Source organism: Thalassophryne amazonica, chromosome 1, assembly GCF_902500255.1.
Source record: "Thalassophryne amazonica chromosome 1, fThaAma1.1, whole genome shotgun sequence".
Lineage (NCBI taxonomy): Eukaryota > Metazoa > Chordata > Actinopteri > Batrachoidiformes > Batrachoididae > Thalassophryne > Thalassophryne amazonica.
The window spans coordinates 67848654-67876319 of NC_047103.1; the positions used below are offsets into that span (position 1 = coordinate 67848654).

General features: G+C 44.6%; 1 protein-coding gene across 2 annotated transcripts in view; it reads left to right on the top strand.

Moving 5' to 3' along the window:
• Nucleotides 1–27666, top strand: part of LOC117511416 (guanine nucleotide exchange factor VAV3-like) — a 397959-nt gene that overhangs the window by 153577 nt on the left and 216716 nt on the right. For both annotated transcript variants that reach the window (XM_034171445.1, XM_034171451.1), the window contains exons 3-4: nucleotides 1131–1189; nucleotides 2669–2734. In XM_034171445.1, the coding sequence (XP_034027336.1) occupies nucleotides 1131–1189; nucleotides 2669–2734 (125 nt within the window). The remainder of the gene's footprint in view (nucleotides 1–1130; nucleotides 1190–2668; nucleotides 2735–27666) is intronic.

A 27666-nucleotide genomic window follows, 5' to 3' on the forward strand; every position in this document is an offset into this window, starting at 1 on the left:
CAAAGCAGATGTGTGTCTTTTCCAAGGACAGGTAGCATAACGAGGAACCAAGGTCTAGATTTTGGTAGACCGTTGCTAATGCAAAGAGACAAACAGTCATACATACAGTCACATACCTCTCTGCAACTCCTTTACACTCAAATAAATCAATACAATATTATGGCTGTCTTGTGTTTAAGAAATAGACTGTGTGTGCTGTGGTCATTACCCTCTCAGGTAATTAGTGAATGCAAGAACAACAGATGGACAGATGTGTAACGAAAGATTGCACTCTGTCGTTGAGATAAAGTTTTTTTAGTCAGGCTTAGTTTTTGTTCAGGCTGCACAGGGATGGCATGACTCCACACTGGCACTACACACAAGAGAGCTGGACACACCAGCCTTTTAGAGATCATCTAAACATTTCATTTACAATCAGCTTTGTCAGCGCTAGAAATCAATGTCCTGAAGCGATCCATCATGTTGCCATCTTCAGTCTGTTTATGCATCAGTGTGTGCTGTGTAACTTGTGCTTCTTGTAACTTATGCTTCTCTACCTGGACGTATTTGTTCTTTTCCTCCCAATTGTTTCAAACAGATATGTTACTTGCTTTTTAATCACATATTTTTTTTAACAACATCAAGGTCCACAATGGAAATAAATGCTTGTGTTTTCTTGTGCTTTCCTTTTTATTATCACACTGTTGTATCTATTGTATACATGTAATAATTAATCAAATTAATTCAAATCAAATGAAACAATAATAATGTGCTGTAACATTGATTCATTTCAAGTTTCATTTTAGATTGTTTTGAAAATGACTCTGTAACATCTGTCCAACAGCTGCAAATAATAAAATCCTTTACAAATTATTGCACGTTTACAGTAATTATTGATATTAACTGTCCTTGTACCAAAGAAATATGACACAGTTACAGGAAACGCATTTACAGTGCACTAAAATGTAGTGTTGGATGCTTTGAGTATGCTGCCCTCATGTGTCTTATTATAGAATTACAGCCACAATGGATTATTTTGCATCAAACTGCCACCATAGTATAACTAATGTAGTGTTTCTGCATAATACATGTGCTGTTGTGCTATAAACCAGTTGTATACTTCACTAACAACATTTTTATTTTCATTGCAGGTTATGGACACGTTATCTAAGCTTTCACACACAGTGGTTGCTCAACAAACTGGAATCAGGTATGGTGTAATCTCATAGTTGTATTATGTGTTTAATAATACTCATAAATGTGGTGTGACATTTGACAATACAATATATGATTTTTCATATGACACAATATAATGTTATGTGCTGTAACCATATTTCCTTTCCATAAAGTGAAAGACTTGACAGTGGTATTTTACGGCATATTACATGCCATATAATACCACTATTATAATACCACATATAATTATTATATTAGATGGCATTATACAAATTCAGACATCAACTTTACATACATCTAAATTTTGTCCACCTGTATATATTCAGTTTTATTTAACAATACTTAAATTATTTTATTGTTTACTCTGTTATTATATAGATTGATATCTTTATTTCAGATATGTCATTCAAGTCATCAGTAAACATTCATCTATGTTTGGGTTATGGTTAGAGTTCGAGCCAGTGTTTTCCCATGCATTACTCAATGTCGCGACAATCCAACTCGCCACATATTGATGTTCAGGTACAAAAAAAAGAGGTTTTCTGTTATAATGTGAAGAGTTGGGAGTGAGAATGTGTTGATATACAAAATCTATTTTTTCCAGTGGGTTCATGGCTGACATACACTGAGATAAAGCCTCTTTCAACAACCCGCAAGTTACTAAAAGCTTCTGAAAACTGATAAATTACTTATGAAAGCTTCTGAATAAATATTTTGGCATACTTGAGAGTTAACTGGGGAACCTTTGACTCTTTTTATAGGCCTATGTGTAGAATCACTGCCTTTTTGTGTTTAGTAAAGAATTAAGTGAAGGTTTCCAGAGCACAGTTTTGGATCTCCACAAATGCAGGCCCTCCTTAGGAGGAGATAGCACCTGAGGAGTATGTATAGCACAACTGCTCTGATTCAGTCAAAATACTGCCAAACTGTGACAATGGTACTTCACAGTGCAGATGGCCCAAAACACAAAGTCAAAGCAATCAGAAAGTTTCTCAAGGCAGTGAAATGGAATATTCTTAATTGGCCAAGTCAGTCACCTGACCGCAGCCTGTGGAGTATGCTTTACATTTTCCAGATAAAACAAAAGACCCACAAGTAAGCATCAACTGAAGGAGGCTGCAGTAAAGGCCTGGAAAAGCATCTCAAGGAAGGAAAGTCATTATTAGATGATGCCCACTATGTGATTTTCAATACAGTATTATCATTAATCCTTGGATAAATAAGTATCTTAGGTTGTCTAATTACTTTTGGCCTCCAAAAATGGAGAGCCGGTGTATGAAAATGGCCATAATTTCTAAATTTATAATGTGATATTTTTATTAAACCCTTTGAATTAAAACAGCATGTTTACACTTTAATCGCATTGATTGTGTCATTTCAGGTCAACTGTGGTGGTACACGGATGCAAAATTATAAAAATGATAAAAATGATACCCAGCTGTACATGCTGAAGAAAAAACTGTCATTTCAGTGTAAGTGTGTGTGTGTCATATTGTTTTATCTCCCTTTTAAGGCCATTTCCAACAGAGGAAAGTGTGGAAGATGACAATATCTACAACCACTTGGAGGACCTCATAGAGTATGTTTCCCATTTGTCATCACATTATCTTTATTTTATCTCCTGCTTTTCATGTGCATTTATCTATTCAGCATCATTTATCTACTCCATCATTTTAGGATGGAGACTAATTCATATTTTCATAGCCTTGTTGTTCATAGAAGAAAGTGTTTTATACATTGTTCAGTTTCTTTAAAAAAAAATAACAAAATTGTTTTGTAATTTGTAAATTTAGACAATGACACATTTTGCCTGCATTATTAATGGATTCATTATGGGGAAAAAAAATCTCATTTTTTTATGTTTGAAGAAAGCAATTACTACATTCTTCTATAATTAAAAAAAGTCTTCGAAATATGACCAATGGCAAATCGGATAAGGTCTTACCAGAATTTCTTTTTGTGAGAATAATGCCAAAACAGGTGTAACACTGTATGTATACTCAACAAAAATATAAACGCAACACTTTTGGTTTTGCTCCCATTTTGTATGAGATGAACTCAAAGATCTAAAACTTTTTCCACATACACAATATCACCATTTCCCTCAAATATTTTTCACAAACCAGTTGAAATCTGTGATAGTGAGCACTTCTCCTTTGCTGAGATAATCCATCCCACCTCACAGGTGTGCCATATCAAGATGCTGATTAGACACCATGATTAGTGCACAGGTGTGCCTTAGACTGTCCACAATAAAAGGCCACTCTGAAAGGTGCAGTTTTGTTTTATTGGGGGGGATACCAGTCAGTATCTGGTGTGACCACCATTTGCCTCATGCAGTGCAACACATCTCCTTCGCATCATCCGTGTAGAGAACACCTCTCCAACGTGCCAAACGCCAGCGAATGTGAGCATTTGCCCACTCAAGTCGGTTACGACGACGAACTGGAGTCAGGTCGAGACCCCGATGAGGACGACGAGCATGCAGATGAGCTTCCCTGAGACGGTTTCTGACAGTTTGTGCGGAAATTCTTTGGTTATGCAAACCGATTGTTTCAGCAGCTGTCCGAGTGTCTGGTCTCAGATGATCTTGGAGGTGAACATGCTGGATGTGGAGGTCCTGGGCTGGTGTGGTTACACGTGGTCTGCGGTTGTGAGGCTGGTTGGATGTACTGCCAAATTCTCTGAAACGCCTTTGGAGACGGCTTATGGTAGAGAAATGAACATTCAATACACAAGCAACAGCTCTGGTTGACATTCCTGCTGTCAGCATGCCAATTGCATGCTCCCTCAAATCTTGCGACATCTGTGGCATTGTGCTGTGTGATAAAACTGCACCTTTCAGAGTGGCTTTTTATTGTGGGCAGTCTAAGGCACACCTGTGCACTAATCATGGTGTCTAATCAGCATCTTGGTATGGCACACCTGTGAGGTGGGATGGATTATCTCAGCAAAGGAGAAGTGCTCACTATCACAGATTTAGACTGGTTTGTGAACAATATTTGAGAGAAATGGTGATATTGTGTATGTGGAAAAAGTTTTAGATCTTTGAGTTCATCTCATACAAAATGGGAGCAAAACCAAAAGTGTTTCATTTATATTTTTGTTGAGTAGATATTCATCACATCACAAATCATGTGACATTGGTAAAGCAGCACATTGATAAAGAAAAAGAAAATTAGAAATGTTTTAAAACTTAATCAGCTCTTAAAGGATTTTTTCAACATTTGGAACTAAATTTGTAATTAGTGCAAATTTCTAAAATGGGACAATATCTTTGCATTCATTGCAACCATAGGTGGTAAAAAAAAAAACAGTTTAACCATGTGATCCATGTTGAAATACACACACACACACACACACACACACACACACACACACACACACACACACACACACACACACACACACACACACACACACACACACACACACACACACACACACACACACAGTATATCTACAACCCCAATTCCAATGAAGTTAGGATGTGTAAAATGTAAAAAAAAACAACAAAAAAATAGAATACAATGATTTGAAAATCCTCTTCAACGTATATTCAATTGAATACACCACAAAGACAAGATATTTAATGTTCCAACTGATAGACTTTGTTGTTTTTCTGCAAATATTGGGTCATTTTGAAATGGATACCTGCAACATGTTTCAAAAAAGCTGAGACAGTGGTATGTTTTCCACTGTGTTACATCACCTTTCCTTCTAACAACACTGAATAAGCATTTGGGAACTGAAGACACTAATTGTTGAAGCTTTGTAGGTGGAATTGTTTCCCATTCTTGCTTGATCTACGACTTCAGGTGTTCAACAGTCCGGGGTCTCTGTTGTCATATTTTGCACTTCATAATGCGCCACACATTTTCAATGGGTGACACTACTGGACTGCATTCAGGCCAGTCTCGTACCCACACTCTTTTACTATGAAGCCACACTGTTGTAACAAGTGCAGAATGTGGCTTGGCATTGTATTGCAGGGACGTCCCTGAAAAAGACATTGGACTCATTAGACCACAGCACACTTTTCCACTTGGTGTTTCTGGATGTTGTTTCTGCATGTTGTTAAAACTCTACCATGCTTTTGCTTTGCATGGTAGACTTTTAACTTGCACTTGTAGATGTAGCGACGAACTGTGTTAACTGACAGTGGTTTTCTGAAGTATTCCTGAGCCAAAGCAGTAAGATCCTTTACACAATGATGTCAGTTTTTAATGCAGTGCCGCCTGAGGGATCGAAGGTCACGGGCATTCATTGTTGGTTTTCGGTCTTGCCGGTTACGTGTAGAAAGTTCTCCAGATTCTCCAGCAGTGTTACTGCCACTTTAAGGACGGCCCACAACTGCTGAGAGCACGGCGTGCTCCCAGCACCGATCGACAGGCTCAGACCCCGCTGAAACAACCAGATCATTTCCAACGTGAAGGCTTTGTTGATCCGGGACCTCGTCTGACTTTCACAAAAAGGCAGAAGTTGTGGACATCAGCACTTTTTCGGCACATTCCACTGTTACAGGAGTTTTTTCTTGGAAAGAAAAGCGGAGGGACGTGTCACGGAGCCGTTCATTACGCGGCACAAAACCACCTCCGTGTTGGTCTCACAGGACGGCTTTCAGGTGGATTTCAGATGGATTCCGGTTGCTTTTCAGTCGTGTGATTATCCGATTGTGATTGTGCATGAGCTGGACATGCCCGAACATGTCCTGGAAGGCTTCATCACGGCGTTGCTTTGCCCCATGCAGCTCCACCGCGATGCGCGGAACTCCTCCGCACGTCTGTCTTAATGTGCTGATGTCCACGTCTTTTCACAATTCCTGTGCTAGTCAGACGACATTCCGGATCAAGACAGCGTCCAGTTTAGAAATGAACGGCACATTCCACTGTTACAGGAGTTTTTGTCATGGAAAGAAAAGCGGAGGGACGCGCCACAGAGCCGTTCATTACGCGGCACAAAACCACCTCCGTGTTGGTCTCACAGAACGGCTTTCAGGTGGATTTCAGATGGATTCCGGTTGCTTTTCAGTCATGTGATTATCCGATTGTGATTGTGCATGAGCTGGACATGCCCGAACATGTCCTGGAAGGCTTCATCACGGCGTTGCTTTGCGCCATGCAGCTCCACCACGACGCGCGGAACTCCTCCGCACGTCTGTCTTAATGTGCTGATGTCCATGTCTTTTCACAATTCCTGTGCTAGGCAGAAGACATACCAGATCAAGACAGCGTCCAGTTTAGAAATGAACGGCACATTCCACTGTTACAGGAGTTTTTGTCGTGGAAAGAGGAGCGGAATTCCACGCGTCGCGGTAGAGCTGCATGGCGCAAAGCAACGCCGTGATGAAGCCTTCCAGGACATGTTCGGGCATGTCCAGCTCATGCACAAACACAATCGGATAATCACACGACTGAAAAGCAACCGGAATCCATCTGAAAGCCGTCCTGTGAGACCAACACGGAGCATAATGAACGGCTCCGTGACACGTCCCTCCACTTTTCTTTCCATGAAAAAAACTCCTGTAACAGTGGAATGTGCCGAAAAAGTGCTGATGTCCACGACTTCTGCCTTTTTGTGAAAGTCAGACGAGGTCCTGGATCAACAAAGCCTTCACGTTGGAAATGATCTGGTTGTTTCAGCGGGGTCTGAGCCTGTCGATCGGCGCTGGGAGCTCGTCGCGCTCTCAGCAGTTGTGGGCCGTCCTTAAAGCGGCAGTAACACTCCTTAATCTGTATAATCCCCATAAAATCGTCCCTGAAAGCCATATTAATTTTCCGAACGGTGTCCACCTGGAGGTCTCTCACAGTTTCTGGAAAAAAATTGATGCAAATCGTTCAGACATTTATTCGCAATAAAAACGACGAGAGGGGTGGACCAGTGCTCACACAAAGCCTGCTCACAGGCGAATGACGCAACCGACAGGCGTGAAAAAACTCACACATGCGCACGAAGGTTCAAGCTTGTCTGATGCAATCACACGTGATTCAAATCCATATGGTTTTTGAAAAAAATAAAAAGGTCAGATGCTTTTCTAACAGACCTCGTATTCTAATGTAACAAAGGTAAGGAGAGGTAACAGTTCATTTAAAATGCTTTAGAGGAACGCTCCACTGAATGATGACTCTTAGAGAGGCTGGCTGGATCACAGTATTTAAAGCTCCCATCTGCTCCATGACACACATTTCCAGCCACCCACTTGTTGAAGCATTTATTCAGTGACATTCAGAATTTTCATAATTGCTTTTCTGTGAAATCTTTTTCCTCTTCCTTTAGTTGCTCCTATTAGGTGTGGGTCACCACAACGTGTCAACCATTTCTAGCTTGCCATGTCCTCTGCATCTTCCTCTGCCAACCACCTGCATGTCCTCCTTCAGCACATCCATAAACCTCCTCTTTGACCTCCTCCTTCTCCTCCTGCCTGGTGGCTCCATCCTCAGCATCCTTCTCCCTGTATACCCTGTGTCCCTCCTCTACACGTCCAAATCATTTCATTGTCGCCTCACTGCCTCTGTCTCCGAATCATCTACCTGTGCTGTCCCTCTGATATGTTCAATCCTAATCCCGCCCATCCGCGTCACTCTCAAAGAAAATCAGCTTCAGTGCTGCGTTCTGTTTTTTGTTAGTGCCACTGTCTCCAAGCCATACAACATAGCTGTCTCAGTACTGACTTATAAACTTTCCCCTTCACTCTTGCAGATATCCTTCTGCCACCTTTCTTCATCTACTCCACCCTGCCTGCACTCTCTTCTTTTCCTCTCTACCACACTCTCTATTACTTTGGATAGTTGACCGCAAGTATTTACACTCATTTACCTTAACCACCTCTGCTACTTGTAACTGCACTATTCCACTGAGCTCCCTCTCATTCACACCAGCCCAGTCTGACCTTTTTTTCGTGCTCCCGTGACAAAATTAGTCAAATTTTCCTGACATGGTTTTTTAACTCACTATTCCTAACCGTGCTCCTACCCTGACCCTAACCTTAACCATAACCTAATCTTACTCTTTCCCCCACCCTAACCATAACCACCCGACCCCCCGCTTCATTTTTAATTTCATGCAGCCATCACAGAATGAATGAGAATGAATTTGTGCTGGTGTGACGAAAATGAGGCACAATATCATGAACCAGTCGTACTCAGTCTTGTTCCTATTGACTTTCATTTCCCTTCTCTCCAGAGCATATTTCCACCTCTCCAGACTTGTCTCAACCTGCTATCGACTCTCACTACAGATCAGTGTCATCTGCAAACATCCTAGCATAGGTGGGACAAAGTCACTCTCCAGTCATGAATCTGCAAGTCCCACGTCAAGTCTCAAGTCAGCTTGCAAACAGTTGGTGGTCATTATGACTTGAGACTTGACTTGGGACTTGCTGATTCATGACTTGAGAGTGACTTGATGGTGACTGTCCCACCTCTGCATCCTAGTCCATGGAAACTGCTGTCTGATCTCATCCTTCAATCTGTCCATCACAATTGTGAACAAGACAGTGCTCAGAGCTGATTGATGTCGTCCCACCTCTATTTTGGATACATCTGTCATTCCTACTATGCATCTAACTGCTGTCACACTGTCCATGTCCTGGCTAATCAAAGCATACTCTTGGCATGGGCTTCTTGAAAAGATTGATCCACAGGTAGCCCAATGATTTTTGAACAGATTTTAATTTGGTTGTGTAGTTTTGCTTTGTTTAACTGATAGGCTACTCAACTGAGCTGTACTACAATAGAGCATGACACTCTGAATCACTGATGTAAAAAACAAACAAAAAAAATATTTGGCTACTGGCTCCAAAAGATTTTAGTTTCCCAAGAAAATAAATGCGCTGTTGTATCTTTTTACAGATATACTCAATGTGAGATGTCCATGACAGATTTTCATCAATCATGACACCTAAATATTTGTAGACTTGGACTTGGTTAATGTCTGCATTATGAATCTTTACTGGGGGTAGATGGCAGTTTGGTTTACCAAATATGATTTCCTCAGTCTTCACAGTATTAATAATAAGAGCGTTTTTATCACACCACTCAACTCGCCAATCCTCCTTGCCTTGATACAGTGTTGGGTCATCATGATCTGTGAAGAGGGTCAGTAAGGTGGAATCATCTGAATATTTTAAAAGAAACTGGTTTGACAGACTGGTAGTACAGTCTGAAGTATATAGGGTAAACAACAAAGGGGAGCTAATACAGCCCTGGGGTGCTCCAACATTAGTTGTATTTGGAGTGGATAGTGTATTGAGAGCCAACCACTCTACTGGTGGTTGGCTATCACTGCGGTATTGTATCACTTCCTGTTCTGGAGCACAGCGGTGTTTTGCTGTATCTGTTAGCTGTTTGGTCTGCGTAGTTAGATTGATCTAGATAACGATTTGTTTCACAGTGTAATCTTCACGTGCCTTAATTAAAGCACTCCCTCTGCTGAATTCACCTCTAAATTATTTACACATTATTCACTTTGTGTGTTTTTAGGAGTCCACTAGCTTAGCGCAGCTACTAGCTCTTAGCCGGTTTAGCATGGCAGCTTCTCCTGTCTCTCCCGCACTTCTCTGCTCTGGGTGTGAAATGTTTAGTTATTCCTCGGCCTCCTTTAGCAGTAATGGTACTTGTAATAAGTGTAGATTATTCGTAGCTTTGGAGGCCAGGCTGGGCGAATTGGAGACTCGGCTCCGCACCTTGGAAAATCCTACAGCTAGCCAGGCCCCTGTAGTCGGTGCGGACCAAGGTAGCTTAGCCGCCGTTAGCTGTCCCCCAGCGGATCCCGAGCAGCCGGGAAAGCAGGCCGGCTGGGTGACTGTGAGGAGGAAGCGTAGTCCTAAACAGAAGCCCCCTGTACACCACCAACCCGTTCACATCTCTAACCGTTTTTCCCCACTCGGCGACACACCCGCCGAGGATCAAACTCTGGTTATTGGTGACTCTGTTTTGAGAAATGTGAAGTTAGCGACACCAGCAACCATAGTCAGTTGTCTTCCAGGGGCCAGAGCAGGCGACATTGAAGGAAATTTGAAATTGCTGGCTAAGGCTAAGCGTAAATTCGGTAAGATTGTAATTCACGTCGGCAGTAATGACACCTGGTTGCGCCAATCGGAGGTCACTAAAACTAACATTGAATCGGTGTGTAACTTTGCAAAAACAATGTCAGACTCTGTAGTTTTCTCTGGGCCCCTCCCCAATCGGACCGGGAGTGACATGTTTAGCCGCATGTTCTCCTTGAATTGCTGGCTGTCTGAGTGGTGTCCAAAAAATGAGGTGGGCTTCATAGATAATTGGCAAAGCTTCTGGGGAAAACCTGGTCTTGTTAGGAGAGACGGCATCTATCCCACTTTGGATGGAGCAGCCCTCATTTCTAGAAATCTGGCCAATTTTATTAAACCCTCCAAACCGTGACTATCCAGGGTTGGGACCAGGAAGCAGAGTTGTAGTCTTACACACCTCTCTGCAGCTTCTCTCCCCCTGCCATCCCCCAATACCCCATCCCCGTAGAGACGGTGCCTGCTCCCAGACCACCAACAACCAGTAAAAATCTATTTAAGCATAAAAATTCAAAAAGAAAAAATAATATAGCACCTTCAACTGCACCACAGACTAAAACAGTTAAATGTGGTCTATTAAACATTAGGTCTCTCTCTTCTAAGTCCCTGTTAGTAAATGATATAATAATTGATCAACATATTGATTTATTCTGCCTTACAGAAACCTGGTTACAGCAGGATGAATATATTAGTTTAAAGGAGTCAACACCCCCGAGTCACACTAACTGTCAGAATGCTCGTAGCATGGGCCGGGGGGGGGATTAGCAGCAATCTTCCACTCCAGCTTATTAATTAATCAAAGACCCAGACAGAGCTTTAATTCATTTGAAAGCTTGACTCTTAGTCTTGTCCATCCAAATTGGAAGTCCCAAAAACCAGTTTTATTTGTTGTTATCTATCGTCCACCTGGTCGTTACTGTGAGTTTCTCAGCCTCAGCACTGCATTTAATCTATTATTAAACTCGATTGGCTTTGCTCAAAATGTAAATGAGTCCACCCACCACTTTAATCATACTTTAGACCTTGTTTTGACTTATGGTATGGAAATTGAAGACTTAACAGTATTCCCTGAAAACCCCCTTCTGTCTGATCATTTCTTAATAACATTTACATTTACTTTAATGGACTACCCAGCAGTGGGGAATAAGTTTCATTACAGTAGAAGTCTTTCTGAAAGCACTGTAACTAGGTTTAAGTATATGATTCCTTCTTTGTTATGTTCTCCAATGCCATATACCAACACAGTGCAGAGTAGCTACCTAAACTCTGTGAGTGAGATAGATTATCTCATCAATAGTTTTACATCCTCATTGAGCACAACCTTGGATGCTGTAGCATCCAAGGTTAAACCATTACTTAAAAAGCCATCACTTGACCCAGCTATCTTAGCTAATTATAGGCCAATCTCCAACCTTCCTTTTCTCTCAAAAATTCTTGAAAGGGTAGTTGTAAAACAGCTAACTGATCATCTGCAGAGGAATGGTCTATTTGAAGAGTTTCAGTCAGGTTTCAGAATTCATCATAGTACAGAAACAGCATTAGTGAAGGTTACAAATGATCTTCTTATGGCCTCAGACAGTGGACTCATCTCTGTGTTTGTCCTGTTAGACCTCAGTGCTGCTTTTGATACTGTTGACCATAAAATTTTATTACAGAGATTAGAGCATGCCATAGGTATTAAAGGCACTGCGCTGCGGTGGTTTGAATCATATTTATCTAATAGATTACAATTTGTTCATGTAAATGGGGAGTCTTCTTCACAGACTAAGGTTAATTATGGAGTTCCACAAGGTTCTGTGCTAGGACCAATATTATTCACTTTAAACATGCTTCCCTTAGGCAGTATTATTAGAAAGCATTGCTTAAATTTTCATTGTTACGCAGATGATACCCAGCTTTATCTATCCATGAAGCCAGAGGACACACACCAATTAGTTAAACTGCATGAATGTCTTATAGACATAAAGATATGGATGACCTCTAATTTCCTGCTTTTAAATTCAGATAAAACTGAAGTTATTATACTTGGCCCCACAAATCTTAGAAACATGGTGTCTAACCAGATCCTTACTCTGGATGACATTACCCTGACCTCTAGTAATACTGTGAGAAATCTTGGAGTCATTTTTGATCAGGATATGTCCTTCAGTGCGCATATTTAGCAAATATGTAGGACTGCTTTTTTACCTTTGCGCAATATCTCTAAAATTAGAAAGGTCTTGTCTCAGAGTGATGCTGAAAAACTAATTCATGCATTTATTTCCTCTAGGCTGGACTATTTTAATTCATTATTATCAGGTTGTCCTAAAAGTTCCCTGAAAAGCCTTCAGTTAATTCAAAATGCTGCAGCTAGAGTACTGACGGGGACTAGAAGGAGAGAGCATATTTCACCCATATTGGCCTCTCTTCATTGGCTTCCTGTTAATTCTAGAATAGAATTTAAAATTCTTCTTCTTACTTATAAGGTTTTGAATAATCAGGTCCCATCTTATCTTAGGGACCTCATAGTACCATATCACCCCAAAAGAGCGCTTCGCTGTCAGACTGCAGGCTTACTTGTAGTTCCTAGGGTTTTTAAGAGTAGAAAGGGAGGCAGAGCCTTCAGCTTTCAGGCTCTTCTCCTGTGGAACCAGCTCCCAATTCGGATCAGGGAGACAGACACCCTCTCTACTTTTAAGATTAGGCTTAAAACTTTCCTTTTTGCTAAAGCTTATAGTTAGGGCTGGATCAGGTGACCCTGAACCATCCCTTAGTTATGCTGCTATAGACTTAGACTGCTGGGGGGTTCCCATGATGTACTGAGTGGTTCTTTCTCTTTTTGCTCTGTATGCACCACTCTGCATTTAATCATTAGTGATTGATCTCTGCTGTCTTCCACAGCATGTCTTTTTCCTGATTCTCTCCCCTCAGCCCCAACCAGTCCCAGTAGAAGACTGCCCCTCCCTGAGCCTGGTTCTGCTGGAGGTTTCTTCCTGTTAAAAGGGAGCTTTTCCTTCCCACTCGCGCCAAGTGCTTGCTCATAGGGGGTCGTTTTGACCGTTGGGGTTTTTCTGTGATTATTGTATGGCTTTTACCTTGCAATATAAAGCGCCTTGGGGCAACTGTTGTTGTGATTTGGCGCTATATAAATAAAATTGATTTGATTTGATTTGTTTACCTTAACTAGCTGAACCCTGTTTGTAAGAAAAGTACCAATAAATGATATAGGGATTAATCTGTAACTGAATCATTTTTGCTAAAAGTAAATCTGGTTGAATAGTGTTAAACGCAGATGAGAAATCAAGAAACAGAGCCCTGGCACATGTTTTTGATTGATTAAGATGTTTGGAAATGAGGTGCACCAGTGTAACCACTGCATCCTCAGTACTACGACCTTCTTTATATGTGAATTGGAAGGGACCTCGTTGCTTCCATAGAGACCTATTGAGATGTTGTACAATGATCTTTTCCAGTGATTTCATGATAACAGATGTAAGGGCTATTGGCCGGAAATCATTATATTCTTTGGGGCATTGTTTTTTGGAAGGGGTATAATGTGGGATGTTTTCCATGCTAGTTGTATGACGTGGGTGTCGATGGACACTGAAAAATGCATTGCCATACAGGGGCTAATTCCCTGGTGCATATTTTTAATATAAGGGCACTAGCATGGTCTGGCCCTGAGGCTTTTCTTGAATGACTGTATTGGAAAGTATGCCTGACCTCCTCCTCAGTTATGACAATCCTCTCAGCATCCATAGGTGTGACTGTCTTAATTAAATCAACACATTTCTCAAAGTGACCTGCAGAGTCAAATCAACAAAAGAAATTATTTAGCTCGTTTGCAAACAAATGTTCATTGTCTGTCACAATAGGTTTATTTGAGGATGACATACCAGTAAGTTTTTTCATACTATCCCAGAGTCTTTTTGGATTTCTGTCTTTGAATGTCTCCTCTAGACCAGTGATTCTCAACCGGGGTGCCGCGGTCGATCGTCAGGGTTGCCGTGGGCAATTATCAAATATCACCATTATCGGGTGTATGTGCTGTAATAGTGTGGCAGATGGTGCAATGCTCTTTTATTCCAGTAGATGGCAGCAAAGCGCGCAGTAGCGCTGAGCCGTGTGCCGACAAGGAGGCGTGTTCGCCATTTTAATTCCGGGCAAGTTAGTGATTTGTGTGCATAGAAGTTCACTTAGTCTCGTCAAGAAACAGGTGGAATATGCCGGAAAGCTGCGCATGTTGGCAAAGTCACAAACAGAGGAACAAGGGAGACAATATTTCCTTCCATAAGTAAGTGGTTTTGTTTATTGTTGTCACTTTGACCGTGATATTTGGATGATAAACAGCTGTATGTCTCATGTCGTACCTGTGTCGCCTGATGGCACGGACCATTAACTCTTCACTTATGTCTAGTTGATATTTTCCACTGCTAGACCAATGTCTAGTTAAAATTCTTGTCGTTAGTGACTAAAAATTGTTCGACAAGACTGGGGAATTTTTTTTTTTTTTTGCACCTTAAAATAATGAGATTAATGACCCGTGCTGTGCTTCCACACACACAGAGATGTGCACACACACACCGCTGACTTCATGAATGAAACTCAGTCAATAAAGGATAATTGTGTAAAAATATAATATATATAAATGTATTGTAATGGTTTTAGGAGCCGCGCTGCGTTGAACAGCAGCAGCTCAGCTGAGCAGCGTAGCTTATCAGCGCAGATCCGTGTAACTTTCAACACTAATATTTGTGAATGTGTGTGTGTCAGAGTAAGTTTAATACTTTCCTGACATAATTTAATGTAAATTAATTTTACAGACTCGATATCCAGGACAAAATGGCATTTTAACACATATTTTGCGAGCATTTTTCTGAGTGTGTTCAGTCGCGAATCTCCATTGAAAATGCATTAACATCCGGGTACTTCATCAATATTTTGCCCGGTTAGGAGACGTCATGTCGCTGTCCATGAAGGGACGTTTTCGTTTAGTGTGCAGCGATGGGACTGCGCTCTCTAGTTCTTATATACAGCTCCATGACTATAGTATACTATGTTACGTCATATCTGTACCGCACGTGTTGCTAACGTGCTAACGCACCGTGTAGAGACAGTCGAGTTAGTGGTGCGTGACACGTGACATTGGTGTGCCGCAGGATTTTGTAAATATAAAAAGGGTGCCACGGCTCAAAAAAGGTTGAAAATCACTGCTCTAGACAGTGCCTATGGGCCTGTTTAGCTTACCTGAGTTTGTCTCTCAACTCCTTCTCTAGTTGTTTATGTTTGATAGTGTCTTTATTTTTAAAAGCCATTTTCTTTGAGTTTATGATTCTCTTAATGTCCTTAGACACAAACCTTTTGTTGTTTGGGTAGATTTTTATTCTTTTCGTGGGAATAACTGACTGCACACAGAAATTTATGTAATCAGTCGTAACTGAGGTGGTCTCATCTAAGGTCAAACTATGAAATAGCTTCCAATCTGTCAGGTCAAAACAAGCTTTAAGCTCCTCCTGTTATGTGTCGACGCGGGTTGAGGAGCGGACCTGCGTCTGACTGAACCCAGCGCTAAAATAACCAGAAAGCGGTTCCAATAACAAAAAATTTATTTTCCCCCTTTTGTGCAATACTCGGTGTACAAACATAAAACGCGTCTGTCTGGCGGAGTGAAGGACAGCGCGCTCTCCAGTGCCCAAAGGGATCAAAGCCCAGCGCCTCTGGACCCACGTTCACCGCCAAACACCCCCCAGGTGGACACGACAAACCGACTCTGTGAAGGATAGAAAAGGTGAGGTAAGTCAGCAGCTACAACTAATATCCTTCAAAGGCACACACTATCAGCAACACATTCAGGTCTGAATTTAAGCTTTATGTAAATGAGCAGCTTCTCACAACAGGTGGAGGATCATCTGTCTGCACGCCACGGCCGTGAGAAGCAAGCTGCACAACTCTCATCAATATTCACATATACTGCGTAACAAAATACCAAATTACTGTTAACAATTATTCAGACAATCAAATCACCTCTGATGTGTGCTGACAGCATGTGTCCCTCACCCGTCCTCCTTCACAGGCACGATGTGTCAAACCCAGGCGCGGTCCTCAGCGTCTCACAAACGAACATCACAAGGTCGAGTTCCCGGCAATTCTGCTCAAATCACACATGGCTTAAATGCAGAACGCCATCTCATTATCTGCCTCAGCTGAAAGTCTTTAAGATTGCACGTGAGCATCATCCACAGGTGCTGCATATCACACTGATGAGGGTGAAGGACTCTTCTGCCAGCACCTTCTCCACAGACAAAAAACCAGTTTGCATACCACCTGGAGAGCAAAGAAAAGAAAAGAACACCAAAATGTCCAGCCAACCCCCCCCCCCCCCCCCCAACACACAACAGTACCCCCCCTTCAACGGGAAGCCTCCCGGCGACCGAACAGACCAGGTCCGAGAACAGCACCTCCCTCCGGGGTCCTCGTCAGGAAGCAGACAGCGTAACGCTCCCGATGTCCACCGCAGACAGCAGGACAGGGCACCGCAGCTGGAAGGCCGGCTGGCATCAACAAAAACCCCAAAAGAGTCCCAAGTACCAATCTAACATACAAGAAAATCACAAAACCCACCCAAAGCCTCCCCAGGGGACCGTCCCATCCAACCCCGGGAAGAAAAGAAAAACTCCCAAACGCAAAAACCCAACTCAGCCCCAACAACACAATACAAACATCAATTCACAAAGAAAAATAACAAACAACCCCCCCAGAATGACTTGCAGAGCCCAACACCCCCCAGAAGACCTTTACCGCCAGTTCCGGGAGAAACAGCCAAAGCCGGAATCCCACAGAGGTCCCCAGGTACACATGGAGCAACCGCGCCCCCCAGAGGACCGTACCACCCCAGGAGGCACCCTCCCCACAACCCAGGAACCCCAGACCCGGCCCCACAAGCCAATTCCCCCCCAGAGGACTGTCCCATCAAAACCTGGAGGTGGAACCTGGAAGGAAACAAAAGAAACACAAAAATCCAACCCCCGGTGGACTTCATTAAACTACCCCGGGGGCAAATAAAACAACCGACAAACCCTGTTACCTCCCCCAGCACCCCGAAAGACCCCAGATCACTCCCAGAGCCCTTCGTCGGCTCAATTTTGGCGAACGGCACAAAATTACTAAGCCGGGGAAGGAAACAGGAAAAACTAACCCGGCCCCAACCCCGAAGCGCAGCGGAAAACCGGAAATACGTCAGGTGCCCCAACCTGACCATACCCCCAGCCTATCGGGAGGGGTGGAACTACCGAAATGGCGAACGGCAACAGATCGGCCCACCCCTCCGACTGAGGTATGTTCCCGCTGCACCACACACTGGCAACACCAGTGACGAACGGTCAAAGGCCCACCGAGGCTGGAGTGGAACCGGGCCCTAACCAAACCAAAATAAAAAACGCCCCTGACAACCCCCCCCCCAGGTGCAGAGGTCTTCTGAGAACGCTCAGCGTGACCAACCTGCACCACCCCACAACCCACAAACCAATTCCCCCCCAGAGGACCGTCCCATCAACCCTGGAGGTGGAACCTGGAAGAAAACAGAAGAAACACAAAATTCCAACCCCCGGTGGACTACATTAAACAACCCCGGGGGCAAATAAAACAACCGATAAACCCTGTTACCTTCCCCAGCACCCCGAAAGACCCCAGATCACTCCCAGAGCACTCCGTCAGCGCAATTTTGGCGAACGGCAACAAAATTACCAAGCCGGGGAAGGGAACAGGAAAAACTAACCCGGCCCCAACCCCAAGGTGCAGCGGAAAACCGGAAATACGTCCGGTGCCCCAACCCAACCATACCCCAGCTTATCGGGAGGGGTGGAACTACCGAAATGGCGAACGGCAACAGATCGGCCCACCCCTCCGACAGAGGTATGTTCCCGCTGCACCACACCCCGGCAACACCAATGACGAACGGTACAAAGGCCCACCGAGGCTGGAGTGGAACCGGGCCCTAACCAAACCAAAAAAACCGCCCCTGACAACCCCCCCCCTAGGTGCAGAGGTCTTCTGAGAACGCTCAGCATGACCAACCTGCACCACCCCACAACCCACAAGACGAACGGTCTTGGGGCGAGTGAGGTTGGGGTTAGGGAAGCAGGGAAATAAAAAACAACAAAACAAAACGACGCCAGACCCAAACAGAAAATACCTAAGTACAAATAATAAAAACCAATGATCAACTGAGTCCAGCCGAGCTCCGAACCGCCTGTCGTTCACTCCACCAGAACCGCCTCTGAATCCCCAAACAATTTATAACCCCTTTCAAAAAAAAAAAAACAAAACAGCCCAAATAATTTTTTTTTCTTTTTTTTTTGTGTGTGTATTATTTTGCCTGTCCCAGAACTCCTGGAGATACGTCACCACTATTTTCCTTGACGCTTATATGACGGGGCAATATAGCGGCTTCAGCTCGTCCGTGCTGCATGGGCTCATCCGCAAGAGGAGCCAGAGGTCCCGTCGGAGGAGTCTCAGTGGGGCGAAGAAGAGGCAGCCCAGATCTGTGTTGGGGAAAGCCCCGAGACGAAAAAACCCATTCTGATGGCCGCCCTCTCTCGCGTCCACGCTCCTTTATCCGATCATCTAGACGAATCACCAAAGATATTAGCTCATCTAAATTGTTTGGTTCGTCACGGACTGCTAGCTCGTCTTTTAATGAATCATTTAAACCATCCACAAACACTCCTTGTAAAGCTGCGGCATTCCAACCGGACTGAGCAGAAAAAATTCGGAAATCCACGGAATACTCCGCCGCACTCCGCCTCCCCTGCCTGAGATTCAGCAACCGTTGGGCAACGGTATTTGTTTTCACCGGATGGTCAAAAACCAATCGGAACTCCCGGGAGAAATCCTTAAAGGATCCTAACAATGGCGAGTTATTACTCCACAACGCAGTGACCCAAGCTAAGGCGTCACCTCGGAGCAAATTTGTCACATATGAGACACGGCTGCCATCAGAAGAGAAGGAAGCCGGTCGTTGAGCAAAAACCAGAGAACATTGCATCAAAAACGGAGCACAGGCTTCAACGTCTCCCGCATAAGGCTCCGGATGACAATAATCGGTTCGGACGCCGAATCTCTGGGTGACGGAGTTATCTGCACCGGTATCGATGGTGCCGCAGCTGGAGCACCAGGAAGCGAAACGGCTTGCACTGCAAGCTCCGTAACACGGGCGTCTGTTTGTTTAATTTGGTTTGCAAGATGCTGTAATTGCTCCCATATTTTCTCCAAGTGTTCTTGAACTCTTTCGGCAAATGGAACCGCCTCTGCCGCTGGGTCCATTTTAGAATGGCCGGGAACTACTGTTATGTGTCGACGTGGGTTGAGGAGCGGACCTGCGTCTGACTGAACCCAGCGCTAAAATAACCAGAAAGCGGTTCCAATAACAAAACAATTTATTTTCCCCCTTTTGTGCAATACTCGGTGTACAAACATAAAACACGTCTGTCTGGCGGAGTGAAGGACAGCGCGCTCTCCAGCGCCCAAAGGGATCGAAGCCCGGCGCCTCTGGACCCACGTTCACCGCCAAACACCCCCCCAGGTGGACACGACAAACCGACTCTGTGAAGGATAGAAAAGGTGAGGTAAGTCAGCAGCTACAACTAATATCCTTCAAAGGCACACACTATTAGCAACACATTCAGGTCTGAATTTAAGCTTTATGTAAATGAGCAGCTTCTCACAACAGGTGGAGGATCATCTGTCCGCACGCCACGGCCGTGAGAAGCAAGCTGCACAACTCTCATCAGTATTCACATATACTGCGTAACAAAATACCAAATTACTGTTAACAATTATTCAGACAATCAAATCACCTCTGATGTGTGCTGACAGCATGTGTCCCTCACCCGTCCTCCTTCACAGGCACGATGTGTCAAACCCAGGCGCGGTCCTCAGCGTCTCACAAACGAACATCACAAGGTCGAGTTCTCGGCAATTCTGCTCAAATCACACATGGCTTAAATGCAGAACGCCATCTCATTATCTGCCTCAGCTGAAAGTCTTTAAGGTTGCACGTGAGCATCATCCACAGGTGCTGTATATCACACTGATGAGGGTGAAGGACTCTTCTGCCAGCACCTTCTCCACAGACAAAAAACCAGTTTGCATACCACCTGGAGAGCAAAGAAAAGAAAAAAACACCAAAATGTCCAGCCAACCCCCCCCCCCCCCCCCCCCCCCCCCAACACACAACACCTCCCTAGCATCAGAGGACCAGCACCTTACTTCTCTTTCAGTTGGTTTACATCTTTTTAGTTTTGTTTTATAGGTAGGAATTAAGTAGACAACATTGTGGTCAGAATATGCAACAGGAGGCCTGATTTTAGATGCATAGGCATTTGTAACATTCACATAGCATCTATCTAGTGTTTTGTCCTTTCTTGTGCCATCTTTTACCATCTGGTGAAAACCAGGTAGTACAGTGTCCAGATAACAGTGATTCAAGTCCCCCAACACAATAGCTGGTGGGTCTGGATGTTTCTGTTGCAGTCTGTGAACAAGGTCCGCTATAGTGGCTGCTGCCAATGTAGCCTTTCCACTGGGTGGTACATAAGTCACACACAACAGTACACAACTGAATTCACGCAGTAAATAGAAAGGGCTTAATCTCATACATAGCATCTCAACATTAGGATCACATAACGTCTCTTTTACGGTGAACTGGCGGCACCAAAGATCATTGATATACACACAGATTACCCCGCCTTTGCATTTACCCGAGTTGGCATCTCTGTCAAGCCGGATTAAAGTAAACCTGTTTATCTCAAAGAGGGAGTTGGGCATGTTGTGTTGAAGCCACCTCTCGGTAAAACACAACAGAGATGCTTCACAGAATTTGGAACAGTACCTTGTGTGGGTCCGGATCTCGTCTACCTTGTTATAAAGGGAACGTAGGTTGCTCAAAATTATAGATGGAAGCGGTGGTCTGGTGTATCTTCGCTGCAGGTGATTGCGTATCCCACCTCTCTGGCCCCATCTCTTACGCCTGGCCTGTACAGGCCTTCTCAACTTGGGAGGGATACAATCCAGGAGTCTCTGAGTCATCTGAGGTGCCGGTTTAGCACGCAATGCAAGCAAAACATTCCGACTGCAGTTTAAATGTGGTCGGTATTCCATATTTTCTTCCAACTCCTTCATATCCGCAGAAAAGTGCTGTTTAGTGCGTGAATAGGCAGGGAGCCATCTCTCAAGGGTAGCAATCCCCACCAGTGTCAATAGATGAGCCAAAAATTAACAATTTAATGTTGTGAAGGAGCACAACGAACATACAGACAATCTCAGAATAAGATTACAGTCAATCCACAAAGGTGACGTGTCGGCAGGCTCGAGGATAGAAGACGTCTGTCCTGAGAAGAGCCGGAACCACACAATTTCCGCCGCCACCGAACCTGGTGAATACTGGAGCCGCCAAGTCCCGAATTCCCAGGTGATCACCTGGGGATTCATTTGAAAGCTTGTCTCTTAGTCTTGTCCATCCAAATTGGAAGTCCCAAAAACCAGTTTTATTTGTTATTATCTATCGTCCACCTGGTCGTTACTGTGAGTTTCTCTGTGAATTTTCAGACCTTTTGTCTGACTTAGTGCTTAGCTCAGATAAGATAATTATAGTGGGTGATTTTAACATCCACACAGATGCTGAGAATGACAGCCTCAACACTGCATTTAATCTATTATTAGACTCTATTGGCTTTGCTCAAAAAGTAAATGAGTCCACCCACCACTTTAATCATATCTTAGATCTTGTTCTGACTTATGGTATGGAAATAGAAGACTTAACAGTATTCCCTGAAAACTCCCTTCTGTCTGATCATTTCTTAATAACATTTACATTTACTCTGATGGACTACCCAGCAGTAGGGAATAAGTTTCATTACACTAGAAGTCTTTCAGAAAGCGCTGTAACTAGGTTTAAGGATATGATTCCTTCTTTATGTTCTCTAATGCCATATAACAACACAGTGCAGAGTAGCTACCTAAACTCTGTAAGGGAGATAGAGTATCTCGTCAATAGTTTTACATCCTCATTGAAGACAACTTTGGATGCTGTAGCTCCTCTGAAAAAGAGAGCTTTAAATCAGAAGTGTCTGACTCCGTGGTATAACTCACAAACTCGTAGCTTAAAGCAGATAACCCGTAAGTTGGAGAGGAAATGGCGTCTCACTAATTTAGAAGATCTTCACTTAGCCTGGAAAAAGAGTCTGTTGCTCTATAAAAAAGCCCTCCGTAAAGCTAGGACATCTTTCTACTCATCACTAATTGAAGAAAATAAGAACAACCCCAGGTTTCTTTTCAGCACTGTAGCCAGGCTGACAAAGAGTCAGAGCTCTATTGAGCTGAGTATTCCATTAACTTTAACTAGTAATGACTTCATGACTTTCTTTGCTAACAAAATTTTAACTATTAGAGAAAAAATTACTCATAACCATCCCAAAGACGTATCGTTATCTTTGGCTGCTTTCAGTGATGCCGGTATTTGGTTAGACTCTTTCTCTCCGATTGTTCTGTCTGAGTTATTTTCATTAGTTACTTCATCCAAACCATCAACATGTTTATTAGACCCCATTCCTACCAGGCTGCTCAAGGAAGCCCTACCATTATTTAATGCTTCGATCTTAAATATGATCAATCTATCTTTGTTAGTTGGCTATGTACCACAGGCTTTTAAGGTGGCAGTAATTAAACCATTACTTAAAAAGCCATCACTTGACCCAGCTATCTTAGCTAATTATAGGCCAATCTCCAACCTTCCTTTTCTCTCAAAAATTCTTGAAAGGGTAGTTGTAAAACAGCTAACTGATCATCTGCAGAGGAATGGTCTATTTGAAGAGTTTCAGTCAGGTTTTAGAATTCATCATAGTACAGAAACAGCATTAGTGAAGGTTACAAATGATCTTCTTATGGCCTCGGACAGTGGACTCATCTCTGTGCTTGTTCTGTTAGACCTCAGTGCTGCTTTTGATACTGTTGACCATAAAATTTTATTACAGAGATTAGAGCATGCCATAGGTATTAAAGGCACTGCGCTGTGGTGGTTTGAATCATATTTGTCTAATAGATTACAATTTGTTCATGTAAATGGGGAATCTTCTTCACAGACTAAAGTTAATTATGGAGTTCCACAAGGTTCTGTGCTAGGACCAATTTTATTCACTTTATATATGCTTCCCTTAGGCAGTATTATTAGACGGTATTGCTTAAATTTTCATTGTTACGCAGATGATACCCAGCTTTATCTATCCATGAAGCCAGAGGACACACACCAATTAGCTAAACTGCAGGATTGTCTTACAGACATAAAGACATGGATGACCTCTAATTTCCTGCTTTTAAACTCAGATAAAACTGAAGTTATTGTACTTGGCCCCACAAATCTTAGAAACATGGTGTCTAACCAGATCCTTACTCTGGATGGCATTACCCTGACCTCTAGTAATACTGTGAGAAATCTTGGAGTCATTTTTGATCAGGATATGTCATTCAAAGCGCATATTAAACAAATATGTAGGACTGCTTTTTTGCATTTACGCAATATCTCTAAAATCAGAAAGGTCTTGTCTCAGAGTGATGCTGAAAAACTAATTCATGCATTTATTTCCTCTAGGCTGGACTATTGTAAAGGAGAGAGTATATCTCACCTATATTGGCCTCTCTTCATTGGCTTCCTGTTAATTCTAGAATAGAATTTAAAATTCTTCTTCTTACTTATAAGGTTTTGAATAATCAGGTCCCATCTTATCTTAGGGACCTCGTAGTACCATATCACCCCAATAGAGCGCTTCGCTCTCAGACTGCAGGCTTACTTGTAGTTCCTAGGGTTTGTAAGAGTAGAATGGGAGGCAGAGCCTTCAGCTTTCAGGCTCCTCTCCTGTGGAACCAGCTCCCAATTCAGATCAGGGAGACAGACACCCTCTCTACTTTTAAGATTAGGCTTAAAACTTTCCTTTTTGCTAAAGCTTATAGTTAGGGCTGGATCAGGTGACCCTGAACCATCCCTTAGTTATGCTGCTATAGACGTAGACTGCTGGGGGGTTCCCATGATGCACTGTTTCTTTCTCTTTTTGCTCTGTATGCACCACTCTGCATTTAATCATTAGTGATCGATCTCTGCTCCCCTCCACAGCATGTCTTTTTCCTGGTTCTCTCCCTCAGCCCCAACCAGTCCCAGCAGAAGACTGCCCCTCCCTGAGCCTGGTTCTGCTGGAGGTTTCTTCCTGTTAAAAGGGAGTTTTTCCTTCCCACTGTAGCCAAGTGCTTGCTCACAGGGGGTCGTTTTGACCGTTGGGGTTTTACATAATTATTGTATGGCCTTGCCTTACAATATAAAGCGCCTTGGGGCAACTGTTTGTTGTGATTTGGCGCTATATAAAAAAAATTGATTGATTGATTGATTGATCACCGTCCCCGACTGTCGGATCTGGTACTGCTGGCGAGAACAAAGACAGTCAAGTGTGGGTGTGTGCACACCCAGTAACAACAACGGTGGGAATGCCACCTCCACCTCTCACTCAGAAAACAGGTACGTGCAGCAGTTGAGAGTACTTATCACAGAATAACGTGGGGAGCGAAGACGTCAGCTCTCCACGTCTCTCACACTCAGCCTCCGGCTGCGAGCACTCACGGAACTGACTGCAAACACTGTGTAACAAATACTTGGCAGAAAAGACAAAAGCAAAAGCAACGGCTGAGAGTTTTACCTCCAATGAAGTACGATATCTCGGCGATGAGGTGGAGATGACGTCTGGGTTTTATGGAGTGCGATGATGAAGAATGAGTGACAGCTGTCAGGAATTAATGAGTGACAGCTGTCACTCCCGGCTGTGTCCGTGGCGGCAGCGACCTCTTGTGCCTGAAGTCCGCACTTCAGGCAGGGCGGCCCTTTGGTGGTGGGCCAGCAGTACCTCCTCTTCTGGCGGCCCACACAACAGGACCCCCCCCTCAACGGGCGCCTCCTGGCGCCCGACCAGGCTTGTCCGGGTGTCGACGGTAGAAATCGGCCAGGAGGGCCGGATCCAGGATGAAGCTCCTCTTCACCCAGGAGCGTTCTTCGGGTCCATACCCCTCCCAGTCCACCAAATACTGGAACCCCCGGCCCATTCGACGGACGTCCAGGAGCCGGCGCACTGTCCAAGCCGGCTCCCCGTCAATGATCTGGGCAGGAGGCTGCGCCGGACCGGGAGCACAGAGGGGTGAGGTGTGGTGAGGCTTGATTCTGGACACATGAAAAACCGGGTGGATCCGCAGTGAAGCTGGGAGTCGGAGCTTCACTGCGGCAGGACTGAGGATTTTGAGGATCTTGAATGGTCCTATGTATCGGTCCTTCAACTTAGGGGAGTCCACTTGGAGGGGGATGTCCTTCGTGGACAGCCACACCTCCTGCCCGGGCTGGTAAGCAGGGGCCGGGGATCGCCGGCGGTCCGCATGGGTCTTCGCCCTCGTCCGGGCCTTCAACAAGGCAGAACGGGCGGAGCGCCACACCCGACGGCACTTCCGCAGGTGGGCCTTGACCGAGGGCACACCGACCTCTCCCTCCACCACGGGAAACAATGGGGGCTGATACCCCAAACACACCTCAAACGGGGAGAGGCCGGTGGCAGAGGACACCTGGCTGTTATGTGCATACTCGATCCAGGCCAGATGTTCACTCCAGGCCGTCGGGTGTGCGGACGTTACGCAGCGCAGGGCTTGCTCCAATTCCTGATTGGCCCGTTCTGACTGTCCATTGGTCTGCGGGTGATACCCGGACGAGAGGCTCACAGTGGCCCCCAGTTCCCGGCAGAAGCTCCTCCAGACGTGTGAGGAGAACTGGGGACCACGATCAGAGACGATGTTGGTGGGTATCCCATGCAGATGGACGACGTGGTGGACCAGGAGGTCTGCTGTCTCCTGGGCTGTTGGGAGCTTCGGGAGGGCCACGAAGTGGGCCGCCTTGGAGAATCGGTCCACTATCGTGAAGATGGTGGTGTTGCCCTGGGACGGCGGGAGGCCCGTGACGAAATCCAGGCCGATATGGGACCAGGGGCGATGAGGCACAGGAAGTGGCTGGAGAAGCCCTTGGGACCTCTTGTGGTCTGCCTTGCCCCTGGCACAGGTGGTGCAGGCCTGGATGTACTCCCGGACGTCGGCCTCCATAGACGCCCACCAGAAGCGCTGCCGGACAACTGCCACGGTCCTTCGCACCCCTGGATGACAGGAGAGCTTGGAACCATGACAGAAGTCCAAGACTGCAGCTCTGGCCTCTGGTGGGACGTATAGACGATTCTTCGGACCGGTTCCGGGGTCCGGGCTCCGTGCCAGGATTGTAACTCCTCTTCTGGCAGCCCACACAACAGCTTCTCTTACCGTGTTCCTGCTCTCTGGAATGATCTACCTGCATCTATAAGGCAGTCCGATGCGGTGGAGACTTTTAAATCAAGATTGAAGACCCACTTTTTTAGACTGTCTTATTGTTAATTTATTATGTTTTTATGTTTGCTTGCCTTTTTACTGTGCCATTTTTGATTTTAATTCACTTTGTGCTGCTATGAATTGTGTGTTGTGTGAAGCACCTTGAGGGGACTTTGTCATGAGATGGCGCTAGATAAATTAATAAAATTGAAATTGAATTGAAGATAGTAATTAGTGTCGATGTTGGGAAAGTGTCAGTACACGGACCCACAACAGGGGGCGCAAATGAACGGACAATGGAGAAAGTCAAATAACAAGGCTTTACTGTTGTGAACGTGCACAACGAATACAACCAATCACGAAATGGACAACAGTCAATTCACAAAAGTGTCGTGTGGGCAGGCTCGAAGATAGGAGACGCCTCTCCAAGGTAAGACCCGAACCACACGGCTTCCTCCGCCACAGGACCCCGGAAATACTGGAGCCGCCAAGTCCCGAACTCCCAGGTGGCCACTGCCTCCGCGTGTCGGACCTGGTACTGCTGGCGAGGAACAAAGAACAGTTAGATGGGGGCGCGTTTGCACCCAAGACTCCGAACAGCAGGGAAGTTACCTCCACCTCTCGTTGGAACAGTAATCCACAAGCTATACACTAATCCAAAAGGATACACTCCGTCAGCTTTGATACGTTACCTCGTAGGTAGAAACGATATCTCGGCAATGAGGTGGAGGTGCCGTCCTGCTGATATACCCCACAGATGATTGCCGTCAGCTGTCTCAGGTGATGGGTGACAGCTGTCACCGTAGCTGCTCACGTGAGGCGGCGGCGCCCTCTGGTGCCTGGAGCCCGCACTCCAGGCAGGGCGCCCTCTGGTGGTGGTGGGCCAGCAGTACCTCCTCTTCAGCGGCCCACACAACAGTCGAAGGTTGACAATTAGGATCAAAGATCAGAAATTAGAATCAAAGGTCAGCAATTGATATGAAAGGCTTATAAACCCCAAATCATTGACCATAGAGTTCATTTGTCAGGATCAAAAGCCAGGAACATCATCAAAGTTTGCCCAC